We start from the raw sequence: 14,696 nt of genomic DNA on the forward strand, positions 1-14,696 counted from the left end.
CCAGACTTTAATGTTGTCAACTGACCAACACAGTTACTATTTTTTAAAGATATTCCTGGATTGATTTAGTAAAACGATCGGGTACTCATTCGATTCCTTCAAACATACATAAGTCGTTCCTTAATTCAATGTGAGAATTCCACTTTGTCCCAAACCTTGTCTGCGACATCGAGTTGACAAGGAAAGACAACTGTTTGTCTGCATCATCGAGTTGTTCCACAAGAAAATACTATTATGTTTTTTTTCTGACTAAGCATAGGCTGAAAACCTCTAAGGGCGACTGTAAGCAGTGAGAGAAATATGAAATTATATTTTCAGATAAATATTATAATTCATAACTAAAAACCTAATACACACATTTTAATAAAAACATTATCCGATTCCGGTGAGGATATATCCCCAGTGTCGCATGTTTGTCTAAAGAGCGGATTTATATCGGGATATGTAGGTCAGGCTATGGTTACACATTTCGTCATCTTCCCGAGGCAAGGGGATTAACTGACCATAAAAGTCCAGTTTTCACTGGACTTTTCTGTTCAGTTAACTTTCTTGTCTCTAGAAGATGCATTTCGTTGATGAGTGACCACGGGATCAACAACTGGCTTAGCTGGTTCAGAATTATTTGTTTCACATGCAGTCGCGACATCATGGTGTTACATGTGACCTTAAACAACATACAATCACTTACTGAAGTGGAATAGCTAAAAAATTGAAAGAAAAGTTTAAATACCGGAATCACTTGTTTCTCTTCCCTGGATGACTAAATCCAATCCGACCACTTAGGTATCGTTATATGTAATTAGGAGTACATGTACCAGCATTCCTTTTTCGCAATTCCGGATCGGGGACACCAGTGACGGGCCACTCGCTTATAACATTAAATGCTTACACATGCACCGGGCTGTGCAGCGGTTAGATGCTCAATCAATTATATGGCTTCAGTTACTTGATGTGGGCCGAGATTAGCTGACTGGCATATGTTGTGTCGCGTAGTTACATGCATTACGCTCTGTTACTATGATAGAGTGTCATTGAGTTTTTAACCTTCTTTGAGAGGCATTTAGAAGTTGGAATACTAAGTGAGGATAAGATATATGGATGAACAACCTCTTTATTACAATTGGGAGCGACGTTTCGGTGTAGGTTCTAACACCGTTATCAAGCAAGTGAATTGTAATAAAGAAGTTGTTCATCCATATACCTTATCCTTACTTAGTACTCCAACTTTCTAAATGCCTTTCGAAGAAAGTTTAAACTCACCACCAGGTACATTTTATATAAATTTTAAAAATAGAAACAGGATAACTGATATACGTGAAGATGTATTTGTTTGTTTGTTGTTTAACGCCGTGCTCAGCAATATTCCAGCTATATGACGGCGGTCTGTAAATAATCAAGTCTGGGCCAGATAATCCAGTGATTGACATCATGAGCATCGATCCACGCAATTGGGATACGATGACATGCATCAACCAAGTCAGTAAGCCAGACCACCTGATCTTTCGACAAGCATAGTCACCTATTACGGCAAGCATGGGTTGCTTGAAGACCTATTCTACACCGGATCTTCACGGATTACATGAAGGTGTGAAGACATTAATTTTAAAAATCCCATAAAAATATCACATCCATTTATTTGCATTGGCAATGATTTTCCGAGACATATTATTGTGAAAAAAGTGTTTGTGTGTCAGTCTTATTGGATATATGTCAATTATTGATTTCAGTTATATTCTATGTATAAATCTAGGATAGGTTGTTGTATGACAAAAACCTGTTTGGGGTTAGTTAACGGTGTTAGAACCTACACCGAAACGTCGCTCCTAATTGTAATCAAGAAGTTGTTCATGCATATATCTTATCCTTACTTAGTATTCCAACTTCTAAATGCCTCTCAAAGATGAAGTAGAGTGTCATTGTTTGACGAGGATCAATTGTAATACAAGAGAAATGCCTCGTTAAATGACGCCCTACCAAGATACTTATTTGATTACTGTTTCCCTTTATAAGTGGTAATACTAAAAACAATATTGTTTGTTTGAGGGGCGTGTCCATTCGTGACCAACTCCTGCAACTCAGAAACAAGCCGAATGGCAACACCTTTCTGTATGAACAGCATCAGAGCTTAATCAAGAAGGAGAACTCTATTTCTGTTTGAGCCCAGTGATAACAATCGTTACAGAGAAGTGTATTGCCGTTTTAAAAAGAATTAAACCTCTTTGATATTTCAAAACAATATTTAACCTAAATAATAAATCAATAAATCGAACCTAAATAATATCAGCTGTTCGTCTTTCTAAATGTATATTTCTAAATAAGATTTTAAAATTAAAGAAGGCCTTATAATGAAAATGTATTTTCTTTTTTAGTTAAATGTACTTCCTCGACATTAAAGAATCGCAATTGTGATTTTTGTTTGCTTGAATTGGTTTTACTACAATATTATTTTGTAAAACGTTTTGGGACTATAATAAGCCTAATTTCATTGTCGCATATAAAACTATTAAATTCATTGCATTCATTTTCCATACACCACTAATATCACCATTTATTGGTTTATTTTAATAAAATAGCTTTTTATGATATTAGTACATTTTGGATTTTCAAAGTTTGCAATAATGGACCTGTCTCATTTGTCTTTGTATATATGAATTTAGATACACCTACACATATGCTTGAATATTAACTGAGATAAAAATTAATTACCCATCAAGATCCTTTTCGATCAGTCATCATCTGTTCATAAATAGAAAATATTAACGTGGAGCAGGAACACGTTAAGGAATGGTGCAGTGGAAACGTTAACCACGTATAGTTAGCTTAAGTCATCTGTTATGACTGTATTTAATATCAATACTTTAAAGCGTTAATTAAGCATTTGTTTTATGCAAGCATGGCTTGCGAAAGAGTATAATTCATGAATTGTCTCAAGCTATCAATAATTTTGGGCGATGATTAAATTTGTCTTTCATACATGTAGCTTAAACTTCTAACAGTTTGCAAAATAGATTCATGTAAAACATTTATTGTACAAGATGTCAGTACAGCCTAAACGTATAGTAACTGACAAACCCCTTATGATATGTGAATACAGTGTATGAAATATGAATGACATGAGAAACATGAGGCTACGTTTTGTCTTCGTGTTTAATTAAGCTGTAATTATCTTCACAACTCTTAAACCATTGTTATTGGAGTAGTCTGTCTTACATACCCTGATACAAATATATATCAAATACAGCCCATGCAAGTCTATAATGTTTGGCAAGTCTAGATCACTGCAGTATCAGTATCTGAAAATGAAGAGAGTCACTGGGCTCCTTTTTATTATATTTTTATTAAGATAACTGAACAACTGTTTTTTTATGTAAGATGTGTTCATTTCAGAGACTAGATGTTAGTCTATTATTGGAGTACAATGGAAGCACAATATTTAATGTTAAAGTTAATTATTCATATATGAATATATACTGTTTTGAAACTGAAGTCTATTTCGATTATTTAAAAATACTATCACCTCTAACAGAACATATCCAAATGGATATTCAAGTGAATTATTTTTGGAAAGCAAAATAGATCGTCAGAGATAAAACTCAATGGCAAAAAAATCAATCTCTGTGTCATTGGCCGTTAACTGAATGCAAACAAACGCACGTGTGTGTGAACACCTAGCATTTCACCCAGATACCCCGCATTCTTTCTTGACATTGAAGGATGATCTGATGATCGGTAACTTTTACCAAATTTGTTGTGGTTATAAGGAGAAATTTGATGTCGTCTCACTGTCGAGTCGATACCACTTGCTTTAGTTTGGAACCGAGTGATTTATCTCCATTATACCATGACAAACAAGTGTGTGTTTTGCTTAATTGTATGTGTTCTGAAACAGATTTCATCATGTTTGATAAGCTGCTCTTACATCGAATGTATAATATTCTAATTGGTTGTCAGCAGCCGTAGTTACATGCAATGTTGTCGGTCGATCGATGTTTTCATACGGGAGGTTTTTGTGTGAACAGGCATATTGATTTTGAGGTATCGAATGCAGTTACATACCTGATGTGGCCAATCAAAATCAAGCATTCTTCAGTGTCATGGTAGAATGAGCACTGACCACTTCAGACCATGTCATTGCACTGAGCATGTGTGCAAGAGTGAGTGAGTGAGTTGGGTTTAACGCCGCTTTTAACAGTATTCCAGTTATATCACGGCGTGTCAGCTTAATGTGGGAGGAAAGCCCGAAGTGATGCAGGTCTCAGACGTTTATCACTTCGGTGAAACCCAGGAGCACAGGTATGGTGCTGACAAACCTAGAAACATAATCGGAGCGAACCTGGATTCGAACCCACAATCACAGGTTTCTGGCGTGCCCAAGGGACGCAACTCTGCACAGCGAGTCGCGGCGCCTTAGACGACTGGGCCCCCCGTGCCCCCCATGTGTGCAACAACATGAGTCCGGTTAAAATGTATTTTAGTCATGACATTTAACGGAATATTATCAACGATGAACTACCACAAAAGTTAAATCAGAAAACGTTTATCTCCCAACTGTGTGATCAAGTAGCCAATTAAAAAAAGTAAAAAAGAAAAAATAAGTAACCAATTATCTGCTTCAAAAGGTCACCAGGACTGAAACGAACATATTCTATATTCTAAAGTTACTAAACTGCATGGAGAGTCCCACGTCCCCGACATCCCGTCCTGTGTTCAGTGTGTCCGGCTAATTGCACTAATGCTACAGTAGAAATCAAACAAAAGGCATGTGTTTCTTTGGCTTTTATTCTGTTTATTATAATTACCTTCCTCATCTTTGCTTGAGGCATCAACAACAAGAGATAAAACACATACAACACATGAAACACACGTTTCATCTACAAAGCACTGGTTCAAATGTATGATTGTTTGCATGCCCTGTGTCCTTTCAGCAGGAAACGTCAGCGTCAATCAAAATCAATCCACGTTGGAAATGACGAGAAAATGTACCTCCGCATCTACGAATTCACTGTTTATCGATTTACCACATTTAATGTTAGTATTAATTCTGCTGTAGATTTTCTACCAAATATTTATAGAAAAGTACCGCTTTCACAGTCATTGTCTGTAACGAGTTTTAAATAATTAATTGTACCCAAAAACATTTATGTTGATTAAATACACATTTGTGGTTACTACAATATTCAACATATATGTAATAAAACACTATGGGCAGAAAACACGAAGAAATCGAAAGAGAGAACGTATTTTGAGTTTTAGGGAACGTGGAATTTGGTGTCTTTTATAGCTGACTGTGACGTCATATTTTCTACGTCACAATCCTCATAACAGTGACGTATGATGTAGAACTATTACTCTTCTTTAAGGATATCCACTTCATGTTGGCTTGATTTAGAAGTAGCTGTGCCGTACACGTTCTATGTTTGGCATTAATGCGAATAAAGCATATTGACGTCAATAAAAGCAATATTCAAGGACATGACGCGTTAATATTTATTTGTTTGTTTGTTGTTTAACGCCGCATTCAGCACTATTCCAGCTATATGACGTCGGTCTGTAAATGATCGAGTCTGAACCAGACAATCCAGTGATTGACATCATGAGCATCGATCCACGCAATTGGAATACGATGACATGCATCAACCAAGTCAGCGAGCCTGACCACCTTATCCTGTTAGTCGCCTCTCACGACAAGCATAGTCGCCTTTTACGGCAAGCATGGTTTGCTGAAGACCTATTCTACCCCGGATCTATTTAAAGGCTATTATCGATGAAATGGATAACCCATTCAAACCAATGGACTAAACCTTTGCGACTTCACTCAATTTCTATGTAAATCCCGAAATAGGTATCCTAGATCGAAACTGAAAACGCAGCACGCTTATCTCCTTCTTAACACATGCACCACAGGGCAGAGAGACACATATATAGTGAACAGAAGAACAGAAGAATAAATACAATCGACTTATACACAGAAAACCACAACATAATAAACACATGTCTGGGAACTAAAGGAAGTTGTTTCTAAAAAATACGGATTTGATCAGACTTAAAATATATGCTGTTGTTCTGTCAGCATAGTGTGTTTTCCCATGATTCGAGTGTTTGCACACCCGCACGAAGAACCAGTTAATGATAATAAATAATCATGGTTATATTTTCTCAAATACACTTTCCTTTCTTGTGACATACCACAAGCCTTTGTCCATTGCCTAGATATAATGTTTGGGCACAATAAACAATTGAACATCAGTTCTATCAGAAACATTAAACACCACTGAAAGAATTGTCTACATGCAACGAAACACATTTGATGTTATCTTGGGACAATGTTCAAGTTTCTGAGTCAATGACATTAAACGTGTTTGTGAGTTGAAATTTAAAGTCACATCGGCACTATTTCATCAATGTTGTGACTATGAAAAATTATACATAAAATATACATTTAGACTATACAAACAACTGTCAACAAAGGACAGTAAAAAAACTAGACTATCACAGATATATTTTTAAAAAGTAGTATACACCTCATTAAAAGTATCGCATAGCAAGATTTTGTGATAATCAGAAAAGACATGGGTAAGGAGGAGCTCGAAAGCGAAAGATAAGAAATTAAAAGTGGTACTTAATGTAATTATTTTTGGTTAAATTCATGAAAAATAGGAAAGATTAGCATTTGCAACAGAAGCAAATTTATCCGCCAGCGACTAAAAGGAGTGTAATATGGGATATGGCAACTGTCAAGAATAAGCTGGACAGATCAACACGTAGTAACGCAATCTCATTAAAATCACATCTTAGTTCTCGCTATCCCCATAACAAAGATCTGAGGACATCCAATTACGGGTCACGTCAGAACGACCTTTCATCCGACCAATCAAAGCATCGCTTACCAGATCATGAAAGTGACAGTCGGAATGTGTTTTCTAATCATGCAACCTCGAAAACGTTAACACCGGGTATACCGAACGACAGTTACGGCCCGTACGACTGATTCCGTCAAAATTATCGTCTATCTCTCGGTTCGTTGGATAAACATTTGAACGGAGGACGCGTTGCACAGAACGTGGGAAGCACTGCCATACAATCGCAGCCATATATTAGACATTCCGGAATGTTCGTTTGTTCAGTTTTCAAACTTTTTATCGAGACCTGTGTCAACATATTTTTCAAGCGTAGTCTGAAATGGAAGTCGCCAGGTTAAAACGAGTGCCGTAAAGCTCGAGAAAGCTGCTTTCTTATTGGCTGATGTGGACTTCTTGTTAGTTGTTTCAGTGGTCGGTCAAAGTTCGCGAAAGGTCGTTCTGACGTGACCCGTAATGGGATGTCCTCAGATCTTTGTTTAGCGGCAGCGAGAACTTAGATCTGATTTTAATGAGATTGGTAGTAACGTTGTACCCATGTCACAGTTAAATGATAAACAGTGAAAGTCAATATCTGGCGTAGCCTTCCCGAAAACAGATCACATCCGACAAACGTCTCCTCATGCTCAAAAGCAGACCCCTGATTCACAACTTGGGAATGTGTTGCCATTCCTGATGCAAAGCCTGGGTCAGTTCATGGAGATGCTGTACTGGAGGACCGGTTCTAACCCTACGCCCTAAATGATCCCATAGATGCTCGATTGGATTCAGGTCTGGGCTTCGACAAGGCCAAGGCAGAGTCTCAGTGGCGTTGTTCTGGAGATGGGCAGTCACAGCTCGTACTCGGTGGGGTCGGGCATTGTCGTCCATGAAGACAGGGGGTGTGGAAAGTGCATGATTATCACAATGAGACTCAACAAAACCACTTGATATGGTATCTTGGTACATTTGTCAATTTTATGTCCTTTGAACTGTGACAAAGTTAAGTTTACAATCAAAGAAGTAACATACACATACCATCACTGAGCATCCACCATATGCCACTGTTTCCTGCATGTTGCGCTGATGATAGATGTTCCACTTAGCCTCTAGACACGAGTCCTACCATCAGTGAACACTCCTCAATGATCTCAAGTTCCTGTGTGCTAGAGCCTGACAACCAGGCTGAACAGTCCCGCATTTGTTTGGGTGAGAGGAATGGACGTCTTATTGGCCCAGTTGTGGGTATACCAGTGATGACGAAGAACGGTGCAAGATGAAATTGTCAGTCCTTTTCCCTGGCCTACAAGGACGCTGTCCTCTCTGGCACTGGTCTTCCGTGGACGTCCTGATCTCGGCAAGTCCCTCACCTGTCCAGTCAATGTGTGTTTTCTAATGAGTCGACTGACTGCAGTATGATTAATGTTCAACACGGGGCAATAGCCCGACATGACATGCCAGTTCGGTGCATTCCAATGATTTGTCATCTTTAATGTTTTGGGATAGTATGCTTAGGCATTTCAATTACAATAGTTCCAAAGACAGACTTTGAAATTAGTAGCACTTTCACTGAAATTAATAGCAGTAAAGACGCACATATTTTCTTTCATCAAACATGGATTTCTCTGTAGGGACCCCTCAGGTGTGTTTACAGCTTGCATAAACGCACCCACAAGGTTGGGTAATTGAGGTGGCTACCATTCTACAGGCAACTCGTGGGTCAACTCACAGCGTACCATTTGAAAATCTCAACATTGTAATTACATTTAAAATTTGGTGGTGCAATACTTTTGACGAGGTGTTAACGTGAAAAGATATTGCTATGCATGACAAGACGGACTAAATATCACCATCAACCAAAGTTAGGCCACCATTCTAGGGACCATGGGGACTTACGGTACCACTACTACCCCTGCATGGTATATGTACGTCAGCAATGGGACTACAAACACAAGTTGACAAATTGAAGCTGTTATATATTAGATTATAGGTCGAAATCATTGTAACCGAAAGAGAACGTCTACTGTGACATATCTTGTTAAGATATCAGTATGTGGGATGGCACCGATGTCAATGTCAATGGAATGTTTACTGTTGTGAACACAAAATGCCTTTTATAAAGTGGTCAAATGTAACACATGTTATAATTGGGATAACACTTTCTTAGTAAAATACAGATTCCACTGCCAGGATGAGGCACATCATTGCCAGCGCATAAAGTCGGTGGTCTAACCCACTCAGCCACCGAGGTTTCCACAAAAATGAAAATCCGACAACTGGTAGTCTGAATGACGTACTTTGTGTACCCCTACTTTACTCAGAAAGTGTTATAACATTTGTCAGATTTACTGTTGTGTTTTGAATACTGGCCTCGTTTCAATAAAATGTTTTGATACTGAGTGAACTGATTTCATATGATGTGGTAACTGATTAATAAATCTCTGAAATCTACGGCAAATCCAGCTTATGGCGTCTACATCTGTCAATTGCTTAGCTACTTCAGAGCATTACATTCAATTCAATACAACTAAGCTTTTCAAACAAGGTTTCACCATCAAATGCCTTTTTTAAAGTCATGCCAGAAATATCATGGTTGACATTCAGAGAATTTATCAAATACAACACGTCCGTTTCAGATGGATAGCCCACTCAGACACATTATACTGATTTCAAGCCGACCAGTCCTTTTTTATTTTCTCAATATGGAATCGCCAGGCAGAGTATCAAAAGGTTTTAAGTGTTAACGTCTAGTGGTATGACGCGGCCAGGGGATCGAGCCAGATAATTTCCGCCAGGCTGATGCTCTGTCCATTAAGCCATGGAGACGTTTTGAAACACAGGTCTTGGACAATTGCCACCAGGAACATTGCCACCCAGACAATTCCCACCAGACATTTGCCACCAAGGACAGTTACCACATGGGACAACTGCCGCCCAGTGAATTTACTAGTAGGACTATTCCCACCCAAAATCTTGTATTCTTATTGAATGAAATGTCTTGCTATTGTTCACACTGAGATCAAACACATCTTCTTGAAAGTGAGATGTAAGCAGTTTTCATGTTTTCTTTGCAAAACCTTTGTGTGAGGAGATGATGATTATTGGGAGCAGAGCTGCTTGCTGCATAAAATACCATTGGTTAGGAACTAACTAATATTTGATAACTCCATGATGACACAATGCCATTCTACTCTTATCAAGCGTTCCCTTATTGCTTTCCACCAGTATTCTAGTGAGTGAGTGAGTTGGGTTTAACGCCGTTTTTAACAGTATTCCAGTTATATCGCAGGGTGTCAGCTTAATGTGGGAGGAAAGCCCGAAGTGAGGCAGATTTACCCATTCGGTGAAGCCCACGAGCACGGGTATGGTGCTGACAAACCTAGAAACATAATCGGGGCGAACCGGGATTCGAACCCACAATCATAGGTTTCTGGCGTGCCCAAGGGACGCAACTCTGCACAGCGAATCGCGGCGCCTTGGACGACTGGGCCACCCGTGTCCCCCCACAGTATATTAATTTTTGGTTGTTATTGGTATCATCTGAATAACGTGACTTCAAATATAATGAAATATTTTTTACCTTTTCATATAGCTTAGAAAAGGAAAAGACGCAAAATCTTAATATCTATAAACACAACATCAAATGTCCCCAAACAACTTATTCTTTCTTGGTACAGAATTTGAGAAATGGCAGGAGCATGTAGAAGTTATCCTTGAACCGCTTACTCTGCGAAGCATATAGAAATGGATTGATGGAGGACTTGGCCCACAAGAGCCAGGTAAAGAACTCGTACAGATGTGTGTTGATGCAGTCGTCACATTGGGAGGAGACGAAATTTGCTATGGTGTATGGGGCCCAAGTTAGAAGGAATGCTGCAACCAAAACTGCCAAAAATTTAGCTGCTTTGATGTCCTTTCTATCGGATGTATGTTTAGCGTGTGTTTGCTTAATATCCTTTGCGCTTCCAGGGATTTTCTGTTTGGCTTGGGACGATTCTTGAAAAGATTTTTCGACCTCTGTTGAAATGTTGCTGATTTCAGTTTTTAGCTCTTTGTGTTCGTTGATCGGTACGACTTTAGCCTTATTTCCCTTGTCAAATATCTTCAGTCTTTTTCTAATAGCAAGAAACACTAGAATGTTTAGTACACAGAGTGTTATACAAGGGATGACAAGCTCACATACAGTGGATATGGCACTGAAGTGCATGTCGTCGAAGAACTCAGCATCACAATTTCCATCTTCAATGACACTGTACCCTTTTGCGATGTCCCAGAACACAACACAAGGGCCATATATCCCAAACACTATGACCCAGGCTATTGATATCTTCACCATTGCCACCTTCTTTGTCTCTTTGGCGATATACTCAGCTCCATTTCTAAGAAGGATGACTCTGTCAAGACTCAAAAGGAGAATGAGCAGCACAGACATCAAGCACATAGAATAATCGTTAACGCACCATATCTTGCAGAACACTCGACCAAACACCCAGTTCCAGGATCTGAGCGTGAAATCTGCATAGAAGATCATGCTGATAGCTCCAAGGAAGAGATCCGCTATAGCCAGGTTGAGGATGTAGAGGTTGTGGACAGTCTGTAGTTGTTTGTCTCTGAAGTAAGAGATGATGACGAGAACGTTGCCCACCACAGCAAGCAGTATCAGAACACTCATCCCAACCCCTCCTACTCCATGTACCCAGGATGGGATGTCAACATCGTCTTCAACGTCGTAGTCATCGCCGGTACCCTCTGTCGTCGTAGTCACATTGAAATTGTAACTTAAGGATGAGACAAGCGAAACTGTCATTCTGAAAATGAACCTGAAACAAGACAACAAAATTGATAAGACAAGGTACTAGGTACTATCAGCAATACAGAACATGACGGTCATATTCCACCATAATCAATGTACATTTTCATTTGAATTGATGTTGTTACATTTCGGAATAGAATACACACATGATTTAAGTGATAAATATTTTAATATCAGATCTACATATATGGGTAGGTATGACAAGCCATCATAAATTATTCAGTGTATTATATATTATACTACTTAAAGTTTGCTGGGGATCAAGTTCTGATCATCCAACAAATACAGACCGAAATATTCTGATGAACAATGACTGGGTAACGCCTACATGTCTCAACTTCTTTATGAACGGACACAGGCATGCAGTCATGGGTGCTGAGAAAACATGTGTTTGGATGTATCGTGACAGAATCGTTGCACATCATTATCAGAGAGCACAACAGCATTTGCTACTAAGGATGGCACCAACTGAATGCACGTACGCCCCATCATCGTCAAAGACGTCGTTGTTTGAAACCTGGGTCAACACAACGTCAACTTGCAAAAATCTTTGGTGTCAGTCAAAATGTGATCATCGTGGCATGGAATCGATACCAGACGTTTGGACCAGCACCCAGTGGCATGCAGGTGATCGACAGCGTTCTAACACACAACAGGAAAAAGGGTTTCGTCTGATTACAGCAAGACTTCATCCTCATGGACGAAAACGCACGACCAGGTGCCAGGTTGGTTGGTTAGTTGGGTTTATTTTTGTTTAACGCCACACTCAGCAATATTCCAGCTATATGACGGCGGTCTGTAACTAATCGAGTCTGGACCACACAATCCAGTGATTAATATCATGAGCCTCGATCCACACAATTGGGATACAATGACATGCATTTACCAAGTCAGCGAGCCTGACCACCCGATTCCGTCAGTCGCCTCTCACGTCAAGCATAGCAACGTGCCAGGGTCGTTAATGCTTGCGTAAGGAGACCATTGTCAGCATAGATTGGCCAGCCCCGTCACAAAACCTCAACCCCATCGAACATATGTGTAACGAGCTACAGATGGCCCTTACCCGTGAAGATCCGGATTAGAATAGGTCTTCAGCATCCAATGCAGTGAAGGGCGACTATGCTTGTCGTAAGAGGCGACTAACGGGATCGGGTGGTCAGGCTTGCTCAGTTTGTTGATGCATGTCATCGTATTGTGTGAATCGATACTCATGGTGTCCATCACTGGATTGTCTGGTCCAGACTTGATTATTTACAGACTACCATCATATAGCTGGGATATTGCTGCGTAATGCGTTAAACAACAAACAAACAAACAAAATAAAACATTAGGCACATCAGTGTGTTGGCATTGTGTTGCACATGACATCGGACTTATGTTTATTAAGCATGTCTTCACGCAATATTGTCTTTGGATATATCCCAGGTAAAATATTCTCAATGATCTTTTAATGGCAATTCTGACAATTGATAGAATCAATGGTACCGAAGGCGTTACCCTAATCGAGATACGTATCGGAATCAATAGATTGTTACTTCTTGCAGAATGCGACGTTCACAGGCTGACACAGTGAGTCAATATCCGAGTGGTCGAGAGTAGAACGAGTGGTGATATTAGCCTAATGATCTATCACTGAGATGACTTTCTCAGCGTCCATGGCGAAAGGCAAATACTAGAATCATGGGAAAAACACATTATGCTGCCGGAACAACAGCATGTATTGATCAAACACATATTGGTGAAGAATCAAGGGGCTTTTTGTTCCTGGACATGGCGTGTATTTTATGTTATGGTTTTCTTTTGAAAAAAACATTTTTTCTACATGTTGAATTTGAAATGGGACGTAACAAAAACGTAACGCTGTATGTGGGTTCGAATCCAGATTATGATCGTTGGTTTATCCCCATCATAACCGTGCTTATGGTTGGTTGGTTTATTGTTTAACGCCGCACTCAGCAATATTCCAGCTATTTGACGGCAGTCTGTAAATAATCGAGTCTGGACAAGACAATCCAGTGATTGATATCATGAGCATCGATCCACGCAATTGGGATCGATGACCGTGCATCAACCAAGTCAGCGAGCCTGACTACCCGATCCCGTTAGTCGCTTTTTACGACAAGCATAGTCGCCTTTTATGGCAAGCATGGGTTGCTGAAGACCTATTCTACCCCGGAATCTTCACGGGTCTGGCTTCCATCCAAATTCACCTTTACATTCACGTGAAAATGATACATAATGTTTCTGATGAAATTCCATATTGTGTTCAGATGAAACGCTGGTTAAATGTTTTAATGTATACAATTCTAACCAAATACTAATTAAATTCACATCAACCAGCTCTTATTCATGTTAATGGTATGCCTCCCTGTCTAACATCAGACATGTCCAGTGCAACTGTTCGTCAAGGAAATACATTAAAAAAGTTACTTATACTTATTGTCCATCACTGACCAACGTCACAGCCGGAATGTTGCTGAATGTGGCTTTAAACATGAAACACACATTGTGCTTTACGTTTCATGAAAGATTCGGTTTTCCAACTGAATGTTACTGGAAAAATCAAACTTGTTTGGGTAATTATTTCTATTCTGTAATAGCCACATCTCCATTGGAATCAGTGTAAATAATATCGACTCACTTGTCACACGGTACACTGATAATTCGATAAATTCATATTTGTATTTATTATATAAGACCATGACGATGCACGTTCCGGTTTCCATCATTTTCAGCCATTAAGCTGTATCAACACATTTCCACTTAATTCTACGCTAATTATCAGAACACACAATTTAAGCCTTTGACATTTCGCTTATAACTTGAATGTGAATTTTGTCAACACAATTACCCCTGCCCCGATCTAAACTTATATTTACATCTCGGTGTTTGAAATGTCATTTTCTGAGTAAATATGTGCCGAAGAAAATAACTCATGGAGTCGAATAATTTTACTATCATTTTCCCCGGACGCAAGTCATTAACCGTTTATCTGGTGGAAAGGGACTTATATCAGTAACCCGTCTACGTTACTGTTTCAACATATT

At 39.2% G+C, this 14,696-nt stretch overlaps 1 protein-coding gene across 1 annotated transcript; it reads right to left on the reverse strand.

The window, feature by feature from the left end:
• Positions 1-10,494: 10,494 nt before the first annotated feature.
• LOC124143714 (muscarinic acetylcholine receptor M4-like) lies at positions 10,495-11,643 on the reverse strand. The gene has a single exon (XM_046512772.2). The coding sequence runs from the start codon at positions 11,641-11,643 to the stop codon at positions 10,495-10,497; it is 1,149 nt and encodes a 382-aa protein (XP_046368728.2).
• Positions 11,644-14,696: the final 3,053 nt, after the last annotated feature.

The sequence above is a fragment of the Haliotis rufescens genome, unplaced genomic scaffold (assembly GCF_023055435.1).
Source record: "Haliotis rufescens isolate VD_foot unplaced genomic scaffold, xgHalRufe1.0.p SCAF_7, whole genome shotgun sequence".
Taxonomy (NCBI): domain Eukaryota; kingdom Metazoa; phylum Mollusca; class Gastropoda; order Lepetellida; family Haliotidae; genus Haliotis; species Haliotis rufescens.

Coding starts and splice junctions, on each gene's coding strand:
- LOC124143714 (XM_046512772.2), bottom strand. CDS start 11,643: ATGACAGTTTCGCTTGTCTCATCCTTAAGTTACAATTTCAATGTGACT.